Source organism: Dryobates pubescens, chromosome 11, assembly GCF_014839835.1.
Source record: "Dryobates pubescens isolate bDryPub1 chromosome 11, bDryPub1.pri, whole genome shotgun sequence".
Classification (NCBI taxonomy): domain Eukaryota; kingdom Metazoa; phylum Chordata; class Aves; order Piciformes; family Picidae; genus Dryobates; species Dryobates pubescens.
The window spans coordinates 7,211,340-7,231,075 of record NC_071622.1 but is presented as its reverse complement, the minus strand read 5'-3'; the positions used below and the strand labels follow the sequence as shown (position 1 = coordinate 7,231,075).

Genomic DNA, 19,736 nt, shown 5'->3' with positions numbered 1-19,736 from the left:
TATGTACATGGAAGATGGAAGTAGATCTCTAGAGGTCCCCTTCCAACTCCTAACATTCTATGATTCTGTGATGCTCTGCTTCTTTCCAGGAAAAAAAATAACCATGCCTTTGCTACTAGAACTGCATTGTAACTATTTTAATATTCATTACACATATAATAAACAATAATTTTTAAAACCTTTCAGTTGGTCTGGATTTTCATGAATGTAAAAGCAACATGGTGCTTTAAAATGGTTCCATGTACCTGTTTAAATTTCCAGGAACAAATAGTCCTGTTAGGGCTGGATTGTAGGAAGTGTTAAGAGTTTTCAAAAGGTGATTTCTGATTCAGTTTCAATCCACACATGTCTTTGTGAGCTGTCTGTGTAGGAAGATTGTCTCTAATGCTTTTTTTTGTATGTAGTGTGTAGTGGTTTGAGCCTTAACTGGGAGTTAGGAGCTCAGATGGGGGCAAGGCTGAGAATCTCTCCTCCCTCCTCCCTCCCAGCAGAGAGGGGAAAAAAAAGGAAAGGAGCAAATCCACCAACCAATAATTTGGAGTTGGCCTGGAAGTAGAGAGGTAAAGAGTTTTCTTTAAACAAAACAAACAAAACCCCCCCAATAACAGGTAAGGTTCACAAGGGCAAGGAACGAGGATGGATGGGAGGGGGACAAAGAGGAAGTCATTGTGTCCCTGTACTCAGCACTGGTTAGGCCACACCTTGAATACTGTGTCCAGTTCTGGGCCTCTCAATTTAAGAAGGATATTGAGACACTTGAATGTGTCCAGAGAAGGGCAATGGGGCTGGGGAGAGGTCTGGAGCACAGCCCAGTGAGGAGAGGCTGAGGGAGCTGGGGTTGCTTAGCCTGGAGAAGAGGAGGCTCAGGGGAGACCTTCTTGCTCTCTACAATTACCTGAAGGGAGGTTGTAGCCAGGTGGGGGTTGGTCTCTTCTCCCAGGCAACCAGCACCGGAACAAGAGGACACAGTCTCAAGCTGCACCAGGGGAGGTTTAGGCTGGATATTAGAAAGAAGTTCTTCATAGAGAGCATGATTGACTGTTGGAATGTGCAGCCCAGGGAGGTGGTGGAATTGCCATCACTGGAGGTGTTTAAGAAGAGACTGGATGAGGCACTTGGTGCCATGGTTTAGTTGATTAGATGGTGTTGGATGATAGATAGGACTTGATGATCTTGAGAGTCTTTTCCAACCTGGTTAATTCTATTCTATTCTATTCTATTCTATTCTATTCTATTCTATTCTATTCTATTCTATTCTATTCTATTCTATTCTATTCTATTCTATACTTGCAGTGACTGTCAGCTGTCTTTATGCAAAGTAGCTCAATGTACACTATATGTGTTTATCACTTTGAAGTGTTAGCTGCTAGCACATCAGAATTTTTTTTTGTAGATCCTGTCATCCCTGTTGATTTTTCTGTATTAGATCTGATGGAAGAATTCCCAGAGCAGTTTGTCTTTTGAGGGAAAACACAGAATGATTACAATGGTAAACAAATGCTAGCCTGCAGCATGTGGAAAGCAGTTTTACTGAAGCCTGAGCTATGTGCAGAGCTGGACTCAAACTGGAGACACTGTTTTTTCTTAATCCAGCCAAGCAAAAACTAAGTTCAAAAGGTAGCTCCACTTAGGAGTGAGGGTAATTAAATCCTGTCTGTGGGATGAAAACTTGTGAAAACATTGTAGCTGCATTGCAGGAAGCTTGGAGATTGTAATGAAATTTAGTGCTTGTCAGATTGATTAATTGATACTCAAGACTTTTTCTTTTATCCTTCAGATACACAGCTGTCATGCTTGGAGGTCAGTAAGAGTGACTCTTCTTTATTCAAAAGCAATTTTCTAATCTGCCTTCCTGGTTCTGTGGTTTATAACTGAGATTTGGTGCTGCTCCTTGTGCATGTTTTTTACATGACACTGAAAGTCATGGACATGCAGAAGAACTGCAGACTCCTGAGGCAGATTGTACAAATGGTTTAAGTGTGGTCCCATTTTTTCCAGGAAGGTTGTCATACTGTGCAGTATTGATTTCCAGTTATCCCAGGTATTAGAGTTTGCTTCTCTTTGCATTGAGTAATGAACAGTTTAGAAGCATCAAATTGCATTTCTCTGCACTTTCTCTTGGAATGTAATTTGTCACTGCAAAGTGAGTACACAAAATGGCATAGACATTGTTGTCCTTTATGTGGCTTTCAGAGCTTTCTGAGGAAGCATGTGCAAGACCTGAAGAAACTTCGGTGATGCAAGTGAAGTGTGAAACTCTTGGAAGGGCAAAGTTGGAAGTATGTAATAATGACTTGCTGAGAAAGGGACTTGTGGAGTCTCTTTTTAGGGAAAAATGCATTGACAGGCAATGAAATAATTGAAAGTCTTGCAGTTTTTTGATACTTGTTTTGTTGATTTGCTGTTAGATGATTGAATACATACATAGAATAAACCAGGTTGGAAGAGACCTTCAAGATCATCGCGTCCAACCCATCAATCAATCCAACCCACCTAAACAACTAAGCCATGGCACCAAGCACCCCATCAAGTCTTCTCCTAAACACCTCCAATGATGGCGACTCCGCTGCCTCCCCAGGCAGCCCATTCCAATGTGCAATCACTCTCTCTGTATAGAACTTTTTCCTAACATCCAACCTGAACCTCCCCTGGCACGGCCTGAGACTGTGTCCTCTTGTTCTGGTACTGGCTGCCTGGGAGAAGAGACAACATCCGTCTGTCTACAACCTCCCTTCAGGTAGTTGTAGAGAGTAATAAGGTCACCCCTGAGTCTCCTCTTCTCCAGGCTAAGCAACCCCAGCTCCCTCAGCCTCTCCTCACAGGGCTTGTGTTCCAAACCCCTCACCAACTTTGTTGCTCTTCTCTGGACTCGTTCCAGCAAGTCAGCATCCTTCCTAAACTGAGGGGCCCAGAACTGGACACAGTGTCCTCTGTTCACTGAGGACTAGCTGAGAGGGCTAGCAGCAGCTCTTCTATTTTCTGCCATTTTAAAGAAGCCATTGTAAGGCCCTAAAGCAAGGAAATGCAATGCTTAAAGCAGGTTTATTAGTCACTAAAATCACACCATATCATAAAAATCACATTTTAATACGGGGTCACAGAAAGGAAATCAAGTGGTTAGGACTGGTATTAAGTGTACTGGACAGGACCAGAAGATACATAGAATACATAGAATACATAGAATAAACCAGGTTGGAAGAGACCTTCAAGATCATCGCGTCCAACCCATCAACCAATCCAACTCCGCCCAAGCAACTAACCCACAGCACCAAGTACCCCGTCAAGTCTTCTCCTAAAAACCTCCAGTGATGGTGACTCCACCACCTCCCCAGGCAGCCCATTCCAATGTGCAATCACTCTTTCTGTATAGAACTTTTTTCTAACATCCAGATCAGAGAGTACAAATTAATTACAGATGCTGTTCTGCAGGAAAGCTTAGAAATGAGTTGTATGGTTAATATGGTGACTGTCGGCATTTAGGTGTTTGAACATTTAGTCATAGGTGGATATGGTGACAAATTAGGAGGAAACATCCTTCTCTGTTTTATTAGAGGATTTAAATTGGATCCGTGCGGTGTGAAGATCTTGGAAAGAGTAGGTGACCCTAAAAGTTGAATTATGCATTCAGTTAGTTATTTGTATGTTCTTTGTTCTTTGCATCATCCCTGGTTTTGGGACAGAGGGGAATCTGTTTACAGCATTGTTTTGCCAGTTTAGCAGACACTCAGCCTAAGTGTCTGCTGACTGCAGTCTTTCAGTTTGAGATGATGTTCATAAACCTAACAGTTGGGCATTGTTTTTGTTCTCAAGCAGAAGGGAAGAAATACATGGCTTGTCCTTGAAGAAAAGTTGGCTGTAGTTTCCTTGGGATGGATCTGACTTACTCTGCTTGCTGAGCAGAAGTGTTTTTTTTTTGCCAGACTATAGAGGCTCCATTTCTTGGTGCAGACATTAGTAAGAATTGTGAATTAGTTTATCTTCTGCTGTTTTGTGATTTCTGTCAAGAAAAGCTTGTCTTTCCAAAGGTTAACTTCATTTCCTTTAGGTCTAAAGCCATTGGTAGTTCAGTTTACAGTTTTAGAATGAAATTACAGTAGTGGTTTTTTGTTTGGTTTGTTTGTTTTTTATTTTGTTGTTGATTTTTTTTGTTCTCACCCTTTTATGTGTGCAGATCTGCTGTGGAGTTTGAGGGAAAATTTGTTCTTAGGAAAACTTCACATGAATGTTTCTTAGTTTTCATGTGCATTGTTGTGCTCATTCGTGGTAGGAAGTGAGAAGATTCAAGATTGTTCATGGGAGACAAAAATATTGATGCCAAAGGATTGGAGCTTCCACTGTCACCAAACAACAACAACAAAAGTAGTTAATTTTTATGCCTGCTGCCAATAATGATCTTCCTCAGTGATGGTAACACCAGATTAAAATGTATCATGTTCTTTCTTCACTATGTATATGAACAATAGTGTTCTAACTCCTAGCAAGCCATTGTGCCTGGATGGATTTTATTTTGCCACTAAACTGCAGATAGTTCCACTGCTACTACTACCCAGGTGATAGCTGCACTACATAAAAGCATCTTGGGCAGAAAAAGTGTGGTTAAAGGGCACTCCTGTTTAGCGTGTGCTGTTCAAGTGAGCTTTGTAAATTAATAGCCATCCTTAAAATTGTATTGTGCTTCTGAAAGTAGTCATTGAATGTCTAATTTGAAAAGCTCCCCTTTAACTTGCTTGGGCAGTGAAAGTTCAGTTCACAACTTTACCTTTTTCTTTTCTGGGTAGGTGTGGTGGTGAGAGTTTCATTTGAAACGAGCCTTGGAACAGCAGTTGGCCATGGATTTCTCTCTTCAGTTCCCGTAGCCTTGGGACAGTTTTTAAGGGCTGTATCTCATACTGGACCAATAGAGACTTTTATTTGAGTCTTCAAAGTTAATGATTCTTGACATTTTTCTTTGGGAATTGCTTTTTTGGAAAGGAGAGCTCTGCACTTGCAGTAAAGAAGTCATTTTTATAGAGCATGCACCTTTTCATACATTGCAGTATTGTTCGCTTGCCAAACTTTGCATTTCCAGCTGGTATTTTAAATATATTTTATTTGTGCCGAGGACACAGATAATCCTGTACTGGTTTGGGTTGAGAACCCAATGTTAATCCAGGTGACTTCTCAGTTTTTGAAATGTGACCCAGAGGTTCCTGTGTGTAATGTGCTTAATTAGGTTAGACTCTCTTCCAGGTCCTACTGCTGTCAAGCAGTTTATGCAAATTCATGAACTTTTAACCTGTCTCTAGGTCCTGTTCTTCTCTCTCCAAAGACAAACAGGGAGTTTACATTCCCAGTGGCAATGACTTGATTGTAACTTTGTTTATGGGCATTAAATAGAATTTACACAAATATCAGTAGGGTTTTTTTTATATTGCTCTGCTCCCTCCCTGGTAACAAAGTGGCGAGACAGTATTTCGGATGTGAGCAAAACTATAGGTAGAGATCTGAAAGCTCAGCCCCAGTATCTGTGTTGCAGGCAGTCAAGGCACCCTGCAGAATGTTCTGGTAATTCTCCTTTTCATAGCCAATATGAAATCATAGCTCTTTTCACATGCACAGCAGAAGATACAGCTGTGTTTCTGCTGCTTGTCTGGTTCCTTCAACAGCTCTCATTGTAGCCTTTCTTACAGCAGAAGTGTAATAAAAGGTGTTAAATTCAATGCTTTCTGCCTAATAAATATCTGAATAAATCTGTGAGAAACTGGCAAATGAGAAAAGTTTGTTGATACTGTGGATTATGGTCTTTAGCACATCTAAACACACATCTCTGTTTGACTGTATGAAATCTAATAGACAAGAATCCAGAAGATAAATGAGTACTTGATAACGCGTGGGATGCTAAAGAGAACTTCCAGTAGTACCAGTTAGCAATGTTGGGACACATCACATGCTTGGCAAGTCTTCTGAGTCTAATGGAAACAAATCTTCTGAGAGACAGTGTTACTGATGTCTTGTAACACCAAATGTTATTACAAATCACAGGTTTTTTGGTCGTAGTTTTTTATCTGTACAGCAGACAGGATTCTAAGGTACAGATGAGGTATTCTAGAGTTGTTCATGTTCTCTTTTTTTCCCACCTGGGCAGGATTTAATTTCCCTGCTCTAAACCAGCTTTTTATGCTTGAAATACTCGTGCTAGAATACCAGTGATAAAGAAATGATGTGGTCTTTAATGCACCGTCTCTTTATCCAGGTTGGTTTTGTTTTCAATGCGACTAGTGAGCCTGTAGTGGGGTTTTGAGTCTTGATATATTGATAGTGGTTTCTTAGAATAGAATAAACCAGGTTGGAAGAGACCTTTGAGATCATTGTGTCCAACCCATCATCCAACACATTCTAATCAACCGAACCATGGCACCAAGCACCCCATCCAGTCTCCTCTTAAACACCTCCAGTGATGGTGACTCCACCACCTCCCTGGGCAGCACATTCCAATGGCCAATCATGCTCTCTATGAAGAATTTCTTCCTAACATCCAGCCTAAACCTCCCCTGGCACATCTTGAGACTGTGTACTGCCTGTCCCCTGCCTGTCTACAACCTCCCCTGAACCTCCTCTTCTCCAGGCTAAGCAACCTGGAGGTGTTTAAGAGGAGATTGGATGAGGCACTTGGTGCTATGGTTTAGTTGATAAGGTGATGTTGGGTGATAGGTTGGACTTGATGATCTCGAAGGTCTTTTCCAACCTGGTTAATTCTATCCTATCCTATCCTATCCTATCCTATCCTATCCTATCCTATCCTATCCTATCCTATCCTATCCTATCCTATCCTATCCAGGTTTTCTTTCTTGGTGGTGTAGTAAACCAATCTATTTTAACCTCTAAGAGGCTGTGTTGATTTAATGTAATTTTCCTTGATTCTGCTGTCTGACATTTATCAGGATGCTGCTGGCAAGTACATGAGTTAAAAGGAGTTAAGAAGAGTCTTAGTTGCAAATTCTTACTCATCCTACAATTTTGGTCACATTTGGGCTCACTTCAGCTTCCTGGAGGACTGCTGGTCCTCTTCCCTCAGTATATCATTTATAAGGAAGTGCTCCTTTGTACCATGCTACATGTGAAATGTAGGCCATGAAGGCAGGTCCTAAGGAGGTTTTTTTTTTTCCCCCCTGACATTCATCTGGTGTTGATCTATCAATCTTACTGTGTGAGGCTTCATCTGGGTGGTTCAAGGAAGTACTTTGTCATGCATCTACACTTTCAGTGTTCACCTGTGCTTTGTAGTTTAGGGTTCTGTGCTGAATGACTCTCTTGCAGCACCATTCAATGAACATGAAAAAGAAAAAGTCGCTGGAAATTATTGCAGTGGTTTATTATCTTATTTCTTGCTTGAATTTCTTAGGAGACCTTCTCTATGCAATGGAATGGAAAAGATGACTGAGAAGGTTTCTTGTTGGTGTTTTCTGACATTACTGGATCAGGATTTGAAGATGGGATATTAGTGTGATATAATCAGGAAGCACATTTGGGTTCTTGTCTTGCCTGCAGCTATCATCATCATCTTAGGTTCTCCATCTTGCTGAGTGTAACAACCCCTGTGTGAGATTTCAGGCAAGAGAAATGGACTTTTATGTTTTCTAAGTGGTATATACAGGGTTGAACTGAAAGATGTGGGTAGGCAGGGTGTCAGAGGTGAGCAGATGTGGTAGATGCGTCCTTCAGTATTGGTCCTGCATGTGCTCTTTCTGCCACTTCCCTCTCTTGCACTAGCACAATTTCTTGCAGCTAAGTGATGACCAGGATAAGTGAACTGATCTGCCTCTCTCTTGATCTGGTTTAGACGCTGTGGTGACTGAATGTCTGAACTGACCAGAAGAAGAAATTGTATTGGCACAGTACCTCTCAACACTGAAGCAAATGCAGAGCAAAGTATTTCTGTCCCTCAAACCAGTAACAAAGTAATTTACTGTTATGAGGTGACAAAATGTTTCATGATTAAAAGGAGATGGAGTCTAAGGTTGTGAATGAAATATCTTGACATCTTTAGAATGTGTAGTCCTGGTCTGTATTTGATAGTTTGAGGCATGACACTGAGTAGACTGAATGGATTTGAATTAATGACTTCAGAAATAAATTCTGACTGAAATCTGCAAATTTGAATTAAAACCTGCTACTGGTAGATTAATTTTTGATTTAAATGTGATTTAAAACTCTATTAAACCATCTGGTGGTGTTTCGTACAAGGAAAATGTTCCTTTCAGTTTATTTTCTGTCTCAGACGAGATTTTATGAGGATAAGCATGGCTTGAAGTGCTCTGCAGCTAATGAGAGGAATGTGAAATAAATGGAGCAATCCATTAAGATGTGTAGAACATGTTTACTGTAGAGAAGGAAGAACTTGTTCAAGTTCTTCTGTATAGGCTGTAATGGAAAGTGTCACATAGTGTGCAAATCCACGCAGGATAGCTGCGCTCGTAATTCTTCCTTGGGTGTGAAATGAGTTTGACACTTCCAGAACAATTAAATGCATGAGGAAAGCACTGTGGTTGTGTTTGCCAGTGTTCTGCCTACTGCTCTTCTGATGGAAAGTTTGCTGTGTGCTGTGAAAGGAATTTACATGTGTAGGAGTGTTTCTGACACTGTTTATAGTAATAACAAAGACACCACACAAAGGATGATCTCTTTCCTAATTACTATTTAGTTATATGTATGGTCTTCTAGTAGAGCTGTAACTTACAATAGACACTGCAACAGTTTCTTTATAGGTGTATGACTCATAGACTTGCATAAATGTTCAAGAAATTTGGAGAATCTACACTCTGCTTTAGCAGGAAATGGCTTAAATCAAAGTTGAGCCTTACTTCAGTAGCCTCTTTTCGTGACTACTCCAAGAACAAATAATTGCTATAGCATAGTTGCTGCTTTCTGTCTATTACTGAGGATACTCCTTACATCAGTGCTGTTCAAGGATTTCACTGGGATCTTCTGATGTGCACAAAAGAAGGGTTTTACAGTTTTAAGCCTTTTTTTGTATGTGTGTGTGTGTGCAAGCATTTGTTTGTGTGTTGGGTATTTGTTTTTCATTATGAAGTCTCATTTATGCTTTGGAGAGTGCATGTTTCAGAAAGCAGCTACTTAGCTGCCATTGACAAACTTCTGCTTGTTTTTCCTTCTGTAGGAGATGATAACAGAGTCCACTCCGTTACGTTGCAGGAAGCTCAGCAATCCTGACATCTTTTCATCTGCTGGCAAAACCAAACTCCATCGTCAGCTAAGTCAAGATGACTGCAAGCTACGGAGAGGTAGTTTGGCAAGTTCTCTGTCAGGTGTGCCATTTTGTAAATCATGTGACAATTCATTAGCATTAAAAATCCAGTCTTGTTTGTTGGCATAAGAGCTGTAAAAAAATATTGTTGTTTCTTTAAAACTAGAGGTGACCTCTTGTTGAGAGGGCATATAAAATTGTATGTAAGAGAAAGATGCCTGATTAGGCTGACTGCCCATTTACGTGTTAGTGCCAGAACAAGAAGGGTTGGAAGCTCTCAAGTGAGAGAAGAGGAGGGTGAAACCACCCCTTTTGGCAGCAGCCTGAGCTTGATTTACATGATTGTGAAAATACATTCAGTCTGGTTCTTTTTTTGTTGTTTGTTTTTTGTGAGGGGCAGATACGTGTTTGAATGCTTGAGGCTCTAGGTATAACATAATTAAATAAGGAGTAAAGTATTGTCCCAGTTTGAGGCAGATGCTCCCTTGCCTATCACTGGGGCAGAAGAATGAGACTCACACAAGCTGATTGCAGAAGTGATGGAAAGTTTAAATGGAAAAGCAGTGAGTGTTTTACAGAAAACCACACGTGCAGTGACAAAAGAAGATCCCAAAGCATACCCAGAAACCTCCCAGCATTTCCCTTCTCCCTACCTGAGGGTACACCCAAAACCCTCAGGGCTCTTTCTTCCCCCCCTCCACTGTTAGGCTAATCTCAGCTGGCCAGATCTGAGATTGCCCTTCCCCCTTCTCCTCTTGGCGTTAGGCCTAGCCAGGCCTAAGAGGCCTTGAGATAACTCCCCTTCCATTACCAGATAGGGAGCATCTCCCATGGTAGTGGCGAGGGAAGAAAGAGGAAGTGTGAGACTTTGCTGATAGATTTATAGGGAGCAGAACATTATGGGAATGAAACAGTCAGCTTCCTGTGCCCACCCCCTGGGCTGGACATCTGGGGCACCAGAGAAGCACCCCATATGGCAGCAGCAGCAGGAGGCACCTGGCCCAAACTGCCACAAGTATGCATTTGTTATTTTGGTGCGGCCTGATCTTAATGTTGGATTTGTAATAAGTGTCTTGTTTCTGAAAACTGGAAATGTTCATAGTATTTTGCACTCCTTTATGTTTGTTCTCTCTGGGAGGTTAATCACTAGGGGAGAACAGAAGTTGATTAACTACACAGCTGTTGGCCAGTTACAATGGCCAGACGTTGCTGCAGTATATAGTGATTGTGATTGTTAAATAGGAAGCAGCAGGAAAACTGGACATGTTCTGTTTATTTTATTGGTTTTAATCATTTTTTCTGTTTGGAGATAGCATTCCTGTAAATTTTCTGCTCTGAAATGATAATGTTCTTCAGAAGCTGTTGCTACATTTTAATAACTTTTCCGTCTACTATACCATGGTTTAGGAAGGGGGGAAAAGATCCATAACAAGATCAGTTTGACCCAACAGGATGAAGAAAAATGTAAATGTTTAGATACATATTTTAATTGTGGGTGTTTGGAAGGTATGCAGAACTTAAGGTAAAGCAGGGAAAGGCTTTAGCTCCAAGCTCCATCCCCAAAATAGTTCCACCTTTTAATTTTTTTTAGCAAGAGAAGCAAATAACTTACAAAGGGTATAGATGGTGCCTTCCTAGGCTCAGATTTGGTGGAGTTGAAAGGAGATATCATAGAATAATTTAGATTGGAAAAGACCCTTGAGATCATCAGGTCCAACCATTAACCCTACTCTGTGAACTTCACCACTAACCCCTATCACTAAGTGCCACATATAAATGACCTTTAAACACATCCAGGGATGGTGACTCAACCACCTCCCTGGGCAGCCTGTTCCAATACTTGACCACTCTTTCAGTCAACAAGTTTTCCCTAATGTCTAGCCTAAATCTACCCTGGTGCAGCTTGAGGCCATTCCCTCTGGTTCTACCACTAATTAGCTGTGAGAAGAGACCAGCACCTACCTCTCTGTGTTGCCCTTTCAGGTAGTTGTCAAGGGTGATAAGGTCTCCCCTCAGTCTCCTCTTCCTCAAACTAAACTGCCAGTTCCCTCAGTTGCTCTTCATAAGGTTCATTCTGCAGGCCCTTTACCAGTTTAGCTGCTCTTTACACTTGTTCCAGCTCCCCAATGTCTTGTATTGAGGTGCCCAAAACTGAACACAGTACTTGAGGTGTGGCCTCAAGTAGAGGGGAACAATCACTTCCCTACTCCTGCTGGTCACACTGTTTCTGATACTGGTAACTGTATCTTATGGAGTTTTAAATAACACTAATTTTGTTCACATGCACTGGCATTTGGGCCTGTTAGATAATGATATGATTTTTACTGATATTATAGGATATCTTTGTTATTGCTTTACTGAGATAGATACAGCAGGGTACATTTCTGTAGTTTTGTATCTTTGCAGACAAGAGGAGTTATTATGTTTACACCTAAGCTTGAAAATGAGCACGTTATGAAAATCATGTCCACAGCTGTAGACAGCTTGAGTGGGACTAGGAAAAAAGTACTAATACAGCATCATAGAATCAACCAGGCTGGAAAAGACCACAGAGATAGATCATCAAGTCCAACCTATCACCCAGCACCTCATGACTAACTAAACCAAGTGCCATGTCCGATCCCCTCCTGAACACCTCTAGGGACAGTCACTCCACCACCTCCCTGGGCAGCACATTCCAATGGCCAATTCCTCTTTCTGTGAAGAACTTTCTCCTCACCTCCAGCCTAAACTTCCCCTGGTGGAGCTTGAAACTGTGTCCTCTTGTTCTGGTGCTGGTTGCCTGGGAGAAGAGACCAACCCCCACCTTGCTGCAGCCCCACTTCAGGTAGTTGTAGAGGGGAATAAGGTCTCCCCTGAGCCTCCTCTTCTCCAGGCTAAACAACCCCAGCTCCCTTAGCCCCTCCTCACAGGGCTGTGCTCCAAACCTCTCCCCAGCGTCATTGCCCTTCTCTGGACACGTTCAAGTGTCTCAATATCCTTCTTAAATTGAGGGGCCCAGAACTGGACACAGGACTCAAGGTGTGGCCTAACCAGTGCTGAGCACAGGGGCAGAATGACTTCCCTGCTCCTGCTGGCCACACTATTTCTGATGCAGGCCAGGATGCCATTGGCCTTCTTGGCCACCTGGGCACCCTGCTGGCTCCATTTGCTAGCCAAAGCTGAGCCTTCTCATCTCTCATAGGCTTTGAATCATTCTATGAATGGGTGTGTGGTCCATAGCATGTCACTTTCACAGAAAATTACATAAACAAGTTTAAAACCTCAAAAAAAACCCCCAGAAGATACCACTCTCCCAGCATCATGGCTAATGGCACTATGTGATATACTGTAGCTGCTTATATGTATAGAAGGCAATGTGTCCCTTCTAATGTGAAACTGACTTCATAAAGTAGCTTGCTGCCTCTGAGAAGAAAGCATTTTTTCTGTTGTAAGACTTCCTCCTGCTACTTACTGCAACAAATGTCTTAGTCCCCTTAGTCCTCCTTAATCACTTTGTCCTCAGTAATTCCTGTTGCATCTGAGCATGTAATAATCTGTTGAGTGCAACTGTCTTCATCACGCTTGGAAGGAAGGGTGTGTCATTAGTCTCACAGCTCACATTTTAAGGAAAAGAAGTATTTTTCACTCCCACTTTGCAGATGGTGAAACTGTGGTACAGAGGCTGACTGACCAGAGGAAGTCATCTGGAAGCTAATAATGGAACGCGGATTTGCAGGCTTTTTCACTTGCGTGTTTTTAACCACAAGACTGTACTTCTTCCTCTCTTTTGTGAATGACAGTGTACATAGAAGTAAACTGGCAAGCTTGATGGGAGTCAAAATATGATCTGCTTTGACTTTAGTTCTTTTTCATTGTGGAAATATACAGCTTGACATTTTTTTAAAAGGAGTATTATACTGACTAGGAAGCAAAAAAGAAATGTTCTGAGCAGATCCTTTGAAGTGATTGCAGGAAAGTGGAGTGGTGTGAGCTTGGTGAGATAGGAAGTCCTCACTGTTTGCCTGTGTAGCATGGGAGATTAGCGTCTGCACCAATCAATCAGATAAAGGGAGACTTGGGAAAGCTACAGAATGTTGTGCTGTTAAGCTAATGCAGTAGTGCTGAAGAGTGACCTTTTCAGAGAGAGAATAGGCATCCATGGTTCAGAGCAAACCACTTTAAATATACACTATATTCTGGTCACAGCTGCATAAAAGAGACTGCTGATTGTTCCACTGGGTAGGAGAAAGCAGGGATGTCTGGATGGCTAAGGTGTTTAAAACAGGTAACATTTTACAACTATGAATGCATTTTCATAAGGCTTTGAAAAGTTGCATTCAAGAGATTTTGCAGCATTCACCTTGCCTTTCTATAGGGCAATACATTGTTTAATTGGCAGCAAACACTGTTTCCTTTATAAGATGTGTGAGGTATAAAAAGGTATAAAGTGGTGGAAGTCTGTTTCTACAAGGTTTTGGATTTCCCCATTACCTCCAAATGTAAACTAGATATGTTGGAAACAGTTGCCAAGTGTTGTGACTTTACAGGTAGTGTGGTCTTCAAAGGTCTTCTAACCTACTAAAACTTTACTTCCCTTTTTTATTAAGTGCCTTTTTTTGTCCACATGCAGTATTTGTTTTCAGCGTTGCATTTTGAACTTGCAAACTTGTGTAGAAACAAGCTGACAGTATTTCTGTTCTGTTTTTAAAGGAAAACAGCTGCTTCCTTTATCAAATAGTGTCCACAGTGGAGTGGGACAGACAATATGGCAGCCACCTGGAGATACCTCAAACCTGGTCCGCATGAGAAATCAGTCTCTAGGACAGTCTGCTCCTTCACTTACTGCTGGTTTGGTGAGTGAGCCTGGGAATGCTCATGATGATTTTGTGCTGTAAATAAAAAGTGGTGTAATCTTGTGATTTAGTTTTACCTTCCTTTTTACCTTCCCTGTGATTTAGTTTTACCTTCCTTTCTCTGCTCCTGCTCACTGAGTGCAGCATTTCGTTCCTGTGAGCCCTTTCTAGGATAGAAGGTGAATTAAGAGTAGAAGATGTTCATGCTGCTTCTGACAGAAAGCAGGCAAAAAATGTGTATGTGAAGAATATTTTTTCACCATTTGAATGATTAGATGTTGGGATGAACTCCCAAGGGAGGTGGTAGATTTTCCCCTGTATTAGGCAATTCCAAGGCCCAGCTTGGTGGGGTGCTGGGCCATCTCATTTAAACTCTAATCTTACCCTGAAAGGCTGGACTGGATGATCCTTGAGGTCTCTTCCAACCTGGTATTCTGTGAATCTATGAATAAGTTATTTTTTGGGGTTGTTCTTTCTCTACTGCTTAAGCTGTCTGATACCTGAAACAAAATATCACTGGAAAACTAGGTAGATGTAAGCATGAGAACGTGACCAAGCTGAATTGGAAACAGCTTTCTGGGTAGTTACCTTTGCCTGTTTCCCTAGAGAATAGCTAGAGAGATGAAGCTGAGAGGGCTGACTGTCCAAGGAACTGAAGAGCTGAAACTGACATCTGCTCTCCTGTGTGGTTTCTGTCATGAAATGAACATTTTTTTAAGAAGAGAATATTCTATATGGGAAGGAAAATCAGGTGGGTATAGTTAAGATTGAACTGCTAACCAAAAGGAGCATATGTTTTGTAGGTGTTCCTTATTACCTCTAAGTACCTAAAATCACCGAAGTGTAAGGAGAAGAAAAACATAAGAGTAGGGAAAGACAGTTACTTGTGAGCAGTCATATATGCAGCAGAAATTGTTGCTGAAAAGTAGACTGAAAGAAGAGCTAAAAGCATTTTTTGGTCCAAATTTCCATGGAGTTGCCTGTATAACAGATTGTATTCAATTAAGGAAATTGAACTGGTGTACAGTACTTTGAACTGCAGACAGCTGGGTAAATTTGTGTTACATTATAAGAATGTTTAGAGGCAAAGAGCCCTTAAGTAAAAGGGTGTGCCTTGTATGTAACCCTTATATTGTTACCCCTTAGAATTTTTTGGGGGGGATCCTAGACATGTTTGCACCACCAGGCTACGAATAGAAACTTCAAGTCTTTAAAGTTCAGAAAACCACCCATTTGGGTAACCACGAACTTTGATTTCACAATGAAGCATTTGTAGTCTTTTCATTTTCAGACATGCTGCTGTGTTGAAATTCTTCTGATTGAATTGTATTGTGTCTTAGTTTGGTGACTGCTCGGGGTTTGCCTTGCATTTCTCTGCGTAGCAGTGGTTATAATTTGCTCATATCAGCTGAAAGGGAAAATGCTCCCGTGAACTTGACATCTATTTGACATTTATGTGATGGGGATTAAAAAAAGTACCATGGTAGAATAGAATAGAATAAACCAGGTTGGAAGAGACCTTCAAGATCCTCGTGTCCAACCCATCACCTAACACCATCTAATCAACTAAACCATGGCACCAATCACCTTATCAAGTCTCCTCCTAAACACCTCTAGTGATGGCGACACCACCATCTCCCCGGGCAGCCCATTCCAATGGGCAATCACTATGAAGAATTTCTTCCTAACATCCAGTCTGAACCTCCCCTGGTGCAGCTTGAGACTGTGTCCTCTTGTTCTGGTGCTGGTTGCTTGAGAGAAGAGACCAACTCCCTCCTGGCTACAACCACACTTCAGGTAGTTGTAGAGAGCTATAAGGTCTCCTCTGAGCCTCCTCTTCTACAGGCTAAGCAACCCCAGCTCCCTCAGCCTCTCCTCATAGGCCTTGTGCTCCAAATCCCTCCCCAGCTTTGTTGCCCTTCTCTGGACACCTTCCAGCAACTCAATGTCTTTCCTGAACTGAGGAGCCCAGAACTGGACACAGTACTCAGGGTGTGGCCTAACAAGATACAGGCATGTTCTCTAAAGGCAGGCAAAACCTTGAAGCTTTATAGCTTAAGTTAATGAAAATAACTTTGCTTTAAAGCAAAGAATTAGTTCTCAGACATTTCATTTGGAATACTAGTTCATTGCTTAACAGTTGAGCCCAATTCAGGTTGCTGTGGATGGGTTTGTGTGTTACATTCTGCACATTGCTAATGGGATGTATTTTCAGTTTGTCATGGCAGTGTTTGTGCTGTCAGATGTTCTGATATGAAACATAGTGCCTATAACTTATTTTAAAAGAATTTCAGATTCACAGGTTTCTAATTAAAGCTGAGAATTTCAGCTCTAAATTCAGTGTTTGTCCCTCTGCGATGGTGTCAGGTGCTGATGTATACCATCACTTTGCTATCTGTGTATACTTTATGGTGAGCTGTATGTTAATTACTGTTGCAGTTAATTGAGCCTAAAATGTAAGGATTTTTGTAGGAATTGGTCTTCCACAGGAGTGACTGAAGAGCTGGTCACAAGATGAGCACTTAATTAAATGCAGCGAGTCCTGGGATCTTGGAGCTAGTTACGTGTTTGCAAGCGTTTTAATATGCTTGTGGTTTTGAAATAGGTTTCACAAATTAGAATAGCAAAAAGGTCTCTTGCCAGTGTAATTAATCTCCTTTGAAAAATAGCTCCACTAAGAGATGAGAAGGTTCAGTAATGCAGAGTGTCGTTTTAATATGTCAGCCTTGATTGCTGGAGCGTATAATTCTTTCATTATTTGCTATAATACAACAGACAGATAGCTGGTGGGAAGTGGGAGTGTGGTATGGGAAGGCCAGGATACTCAAAGCCATGAGCATTGCTTCTGCTTTCCCTTTCTGACACTGTGGGTATCTGGGTTTTCCTTTGCTGAACTGCTTTGCTTGCATATCAGGAATTACATAGAATTACATAGAATAAACCAGGTTGGAAGAGACCTTCAAGATCATCGCGTCCAACCCATCAACCAATCCAACCCACCTAAACAACTAACCCATGGCACCAAGCACCCCATCAAGTCTCCTCCTGAAAACCTCCAGTGAGGGTGACTCCACCACCTCCCCGGGCAGCCCATTCCAATGGGCTCTCTGTATAGAACTTCTTCCTAACGTCCAACCTAAACCTCCCCTGGCGCAGCCTGAGACTGTGTCCTCTTGTTCTGGTACTGGCTGCCTGGGAGAAGAGACCAACCTCTGCCTGTCTACAACCTCCCTTCAGACAGTTGTAGAGAGTAATAAGGTCACCCCTGAGTCTCCTCTTCTCCAGACTAAGCAACCCCAGCTCCCTCAGTCTCTCCTCATAGGGCTTGGATTCCAAATCCCTCACCAATTTTGTTGCCCCCCCCCCCCTTTTGTTTGTTTTGTTTGGTTGTTTGTTTTGTTTTGGGTCCCCCCACCCCCCCTTTAATGTAGAGATTGTTGCTCTGCTTATATGGCATTCTTTTGAACTTTGAAAGTATTTGCAAAGCAAAAACCAGTTAAATAACACAATAACAACAATCAATAGAAATTAGATTGTAGCTTCTGAAATAAAACTGATACCTGGGCTACTTATTGTCATCAACTCAAGAACTGGAAATGCATCAAATTCTAATATGTCAAAATACATGAGCACAGTTTCATAGTATCAGTCAGGGTTGGAAGTGACCACAAGGATCATCTAGTTCCAACCCCCGCTGCCATGGGCAGGGACACCCCACACTAGATCAGGCTGGCCAGAGCCTCAGTTTGTTGTAAACCAGAATCTTACAGTTTGTCCATATGTGATAGTCTGCGCTCATGTGTCTGCATAGAAGTTGCCATTAGATCCTTGACTTGAGAAGGAAGCCAGAGCAGACTGAATGTTGAGTGCCATTATTGCGGAATGATAGATGTTGATCTGACCCATGTGCCTTCTAAATATACATGAGGATTTCAGAGGATGACCTTCAGTTGATCATCTACTCTTAAGACGGATGCCTCTGATCCTAGTGGATTGTATTCTGGGTAGAGAGCATCCTATTTAAGACTTTTAAATCCCTGCCATAGCCAAGGAAGTAATCAGAGATGAAAGACATGAAGCATCATTGTGGACATCTCAGTGGTGCCTTAAGCTCTCGAGATCCAAATACAGTAGAAATAGGAGGTACAGGGAGTGCATAAAGTGTCTCCAAGGAGGGGAAGATAGTCATTTGGAAAATCTTAGAGAGATGACACAGAGGGGATCGTATTAATGTTTACAAATATCTGAAGGGTGGGTGTGAAGAAGAAGGGGCCAGTCTCTTCTCAGTGGTGCCCTGTGATAGGATGAGGAGCAATGGATACAAATGGGAGCACAGGAAGTTCTGTCTTAAAATGAGGAAAAACTTCTTTACTGGAGGAGTGACAAAGCAGGAACAGGCTGACTAGAGAGGCTGAGCAGTCTCCTTCTCTAGAGACTTTAAAGACCTGCCTGGAGGTGTTCCTGTGTGGCCTGCCCTAGGCAATCCTTCTTTGGCAAGGGGGTTGGACTCCATGACCCCTGGGGGGTCTCTTCCAACCCCTACCACTCCACAATTCTATGACTTAGTTTGGAGGTTTATTTATCTGAAATGTTGGCCTGCAGGCATCCTGTTGTAAGAAGAGTTAGAGCCTGGGCCATGTTTTGAAGGCAGCGGATGTGAGTGATGAGGAATGCAGATGACTTCTGTTATGAAGAAAGGCACAAAGAGCATTAGAGTTTGTTAAGTTTAGAAAGGAAAACGAGGTTGTGAAGAGAAGATTGGGATGCTTGTAGAGGAGGTAGATTGGGAGTGTCTTTCTTGCAAATACTTATTTTGACAAAACTGAGTGTGAACAAAGTTGATTGCCAGAAGCAATGATGTAAGATGTTAATTAATCTTTCAGGGCTGTAGCATTTGTGGCTGGGCAAGGGATAGCTTTCCCTTCATGTTTATTAAGGACAGGTTGCTCAACAGGAGCATCGCAGTACTGCCAAATATGTATTTATATTTCTGGAGAGGGGTGTGGGGGTTTTGTGTGTGTGTGTTTCACCTCCTCACCCCACATAGAGGGCATCTCAAGCACTGTCTCCATCTTTCTGTGAAAGAAACAGCTGAGAGTGTCCTACTCATTAATTAGGACTGCATCTTACATGCATTGCTCACTAGGTAATGCCTGGAAAAGTTTGATGTGTTCCAAGAACAAGAAACCTGCATGTTCTTTCTGCCAACTGTGGTGAAGGAGTTGGTCAGTGGAAAATGAGATATTTTTGTAAGAGAGATTTTGAACTTTTTCTTACTAATTTTTTCTGTATTCACAAACTTCATTTTTCTAAAGTGCTCCCAGTGCTGAACTGAAACTGACTGTATATAACTTTTTAAAATGAGGTTGAAGAATCTAGCTGGATGGTTGCAGTTCTTTCTGCAGTGTAAACTTTCTTCCTTATAATCTGTACCAGATGGTGCATGGTCAGAGCGCTTTCTTCATCTTCAGAGATGAAGTTCACTGGCAAAGGAGTTGGTGCTTTTCAAACTAGAGAAGAGTAGATTTAGACTGGATGTTAGGAACTAGTTCTTTTTCCATGAAGGCAGTCGAACACTGAACAGGTTTTCCAGGGAGGTAGTTGAGGCTCCATCCCTGGAGATATTCAAGGTGAGGCTCGATAGGGCTCTGGACAAC

The 19,736-nt window shown here is 41.8% G+C and overlaps 1 protein-coding gene across 1 annotated transcript in view; it reads left to right on the top strand.

Annotated features, from left to right (window-relative positions):
- MAST2 (microtubule associated serine/threonine kinase 2) overlaps positions 1-19,736 on the top strand; it is a 198,910-nt gene that overhangs the window by 8,960 nt on the left and 170,214 nt on the right. The window contains exons 2-3 of the mRNA XM_054165723.1: positions 9,158-9,305; positions 13,937-14,079. Coding sequence (XP_054021698.1) covers positions 9,158-9,305; positions 13,937-14,079 — 291 coding nt within the window. The remainder of the gene's footprint in view (positions 1-9,157; positions 9,306-13,936; positions 14,080-19,736) is intronic.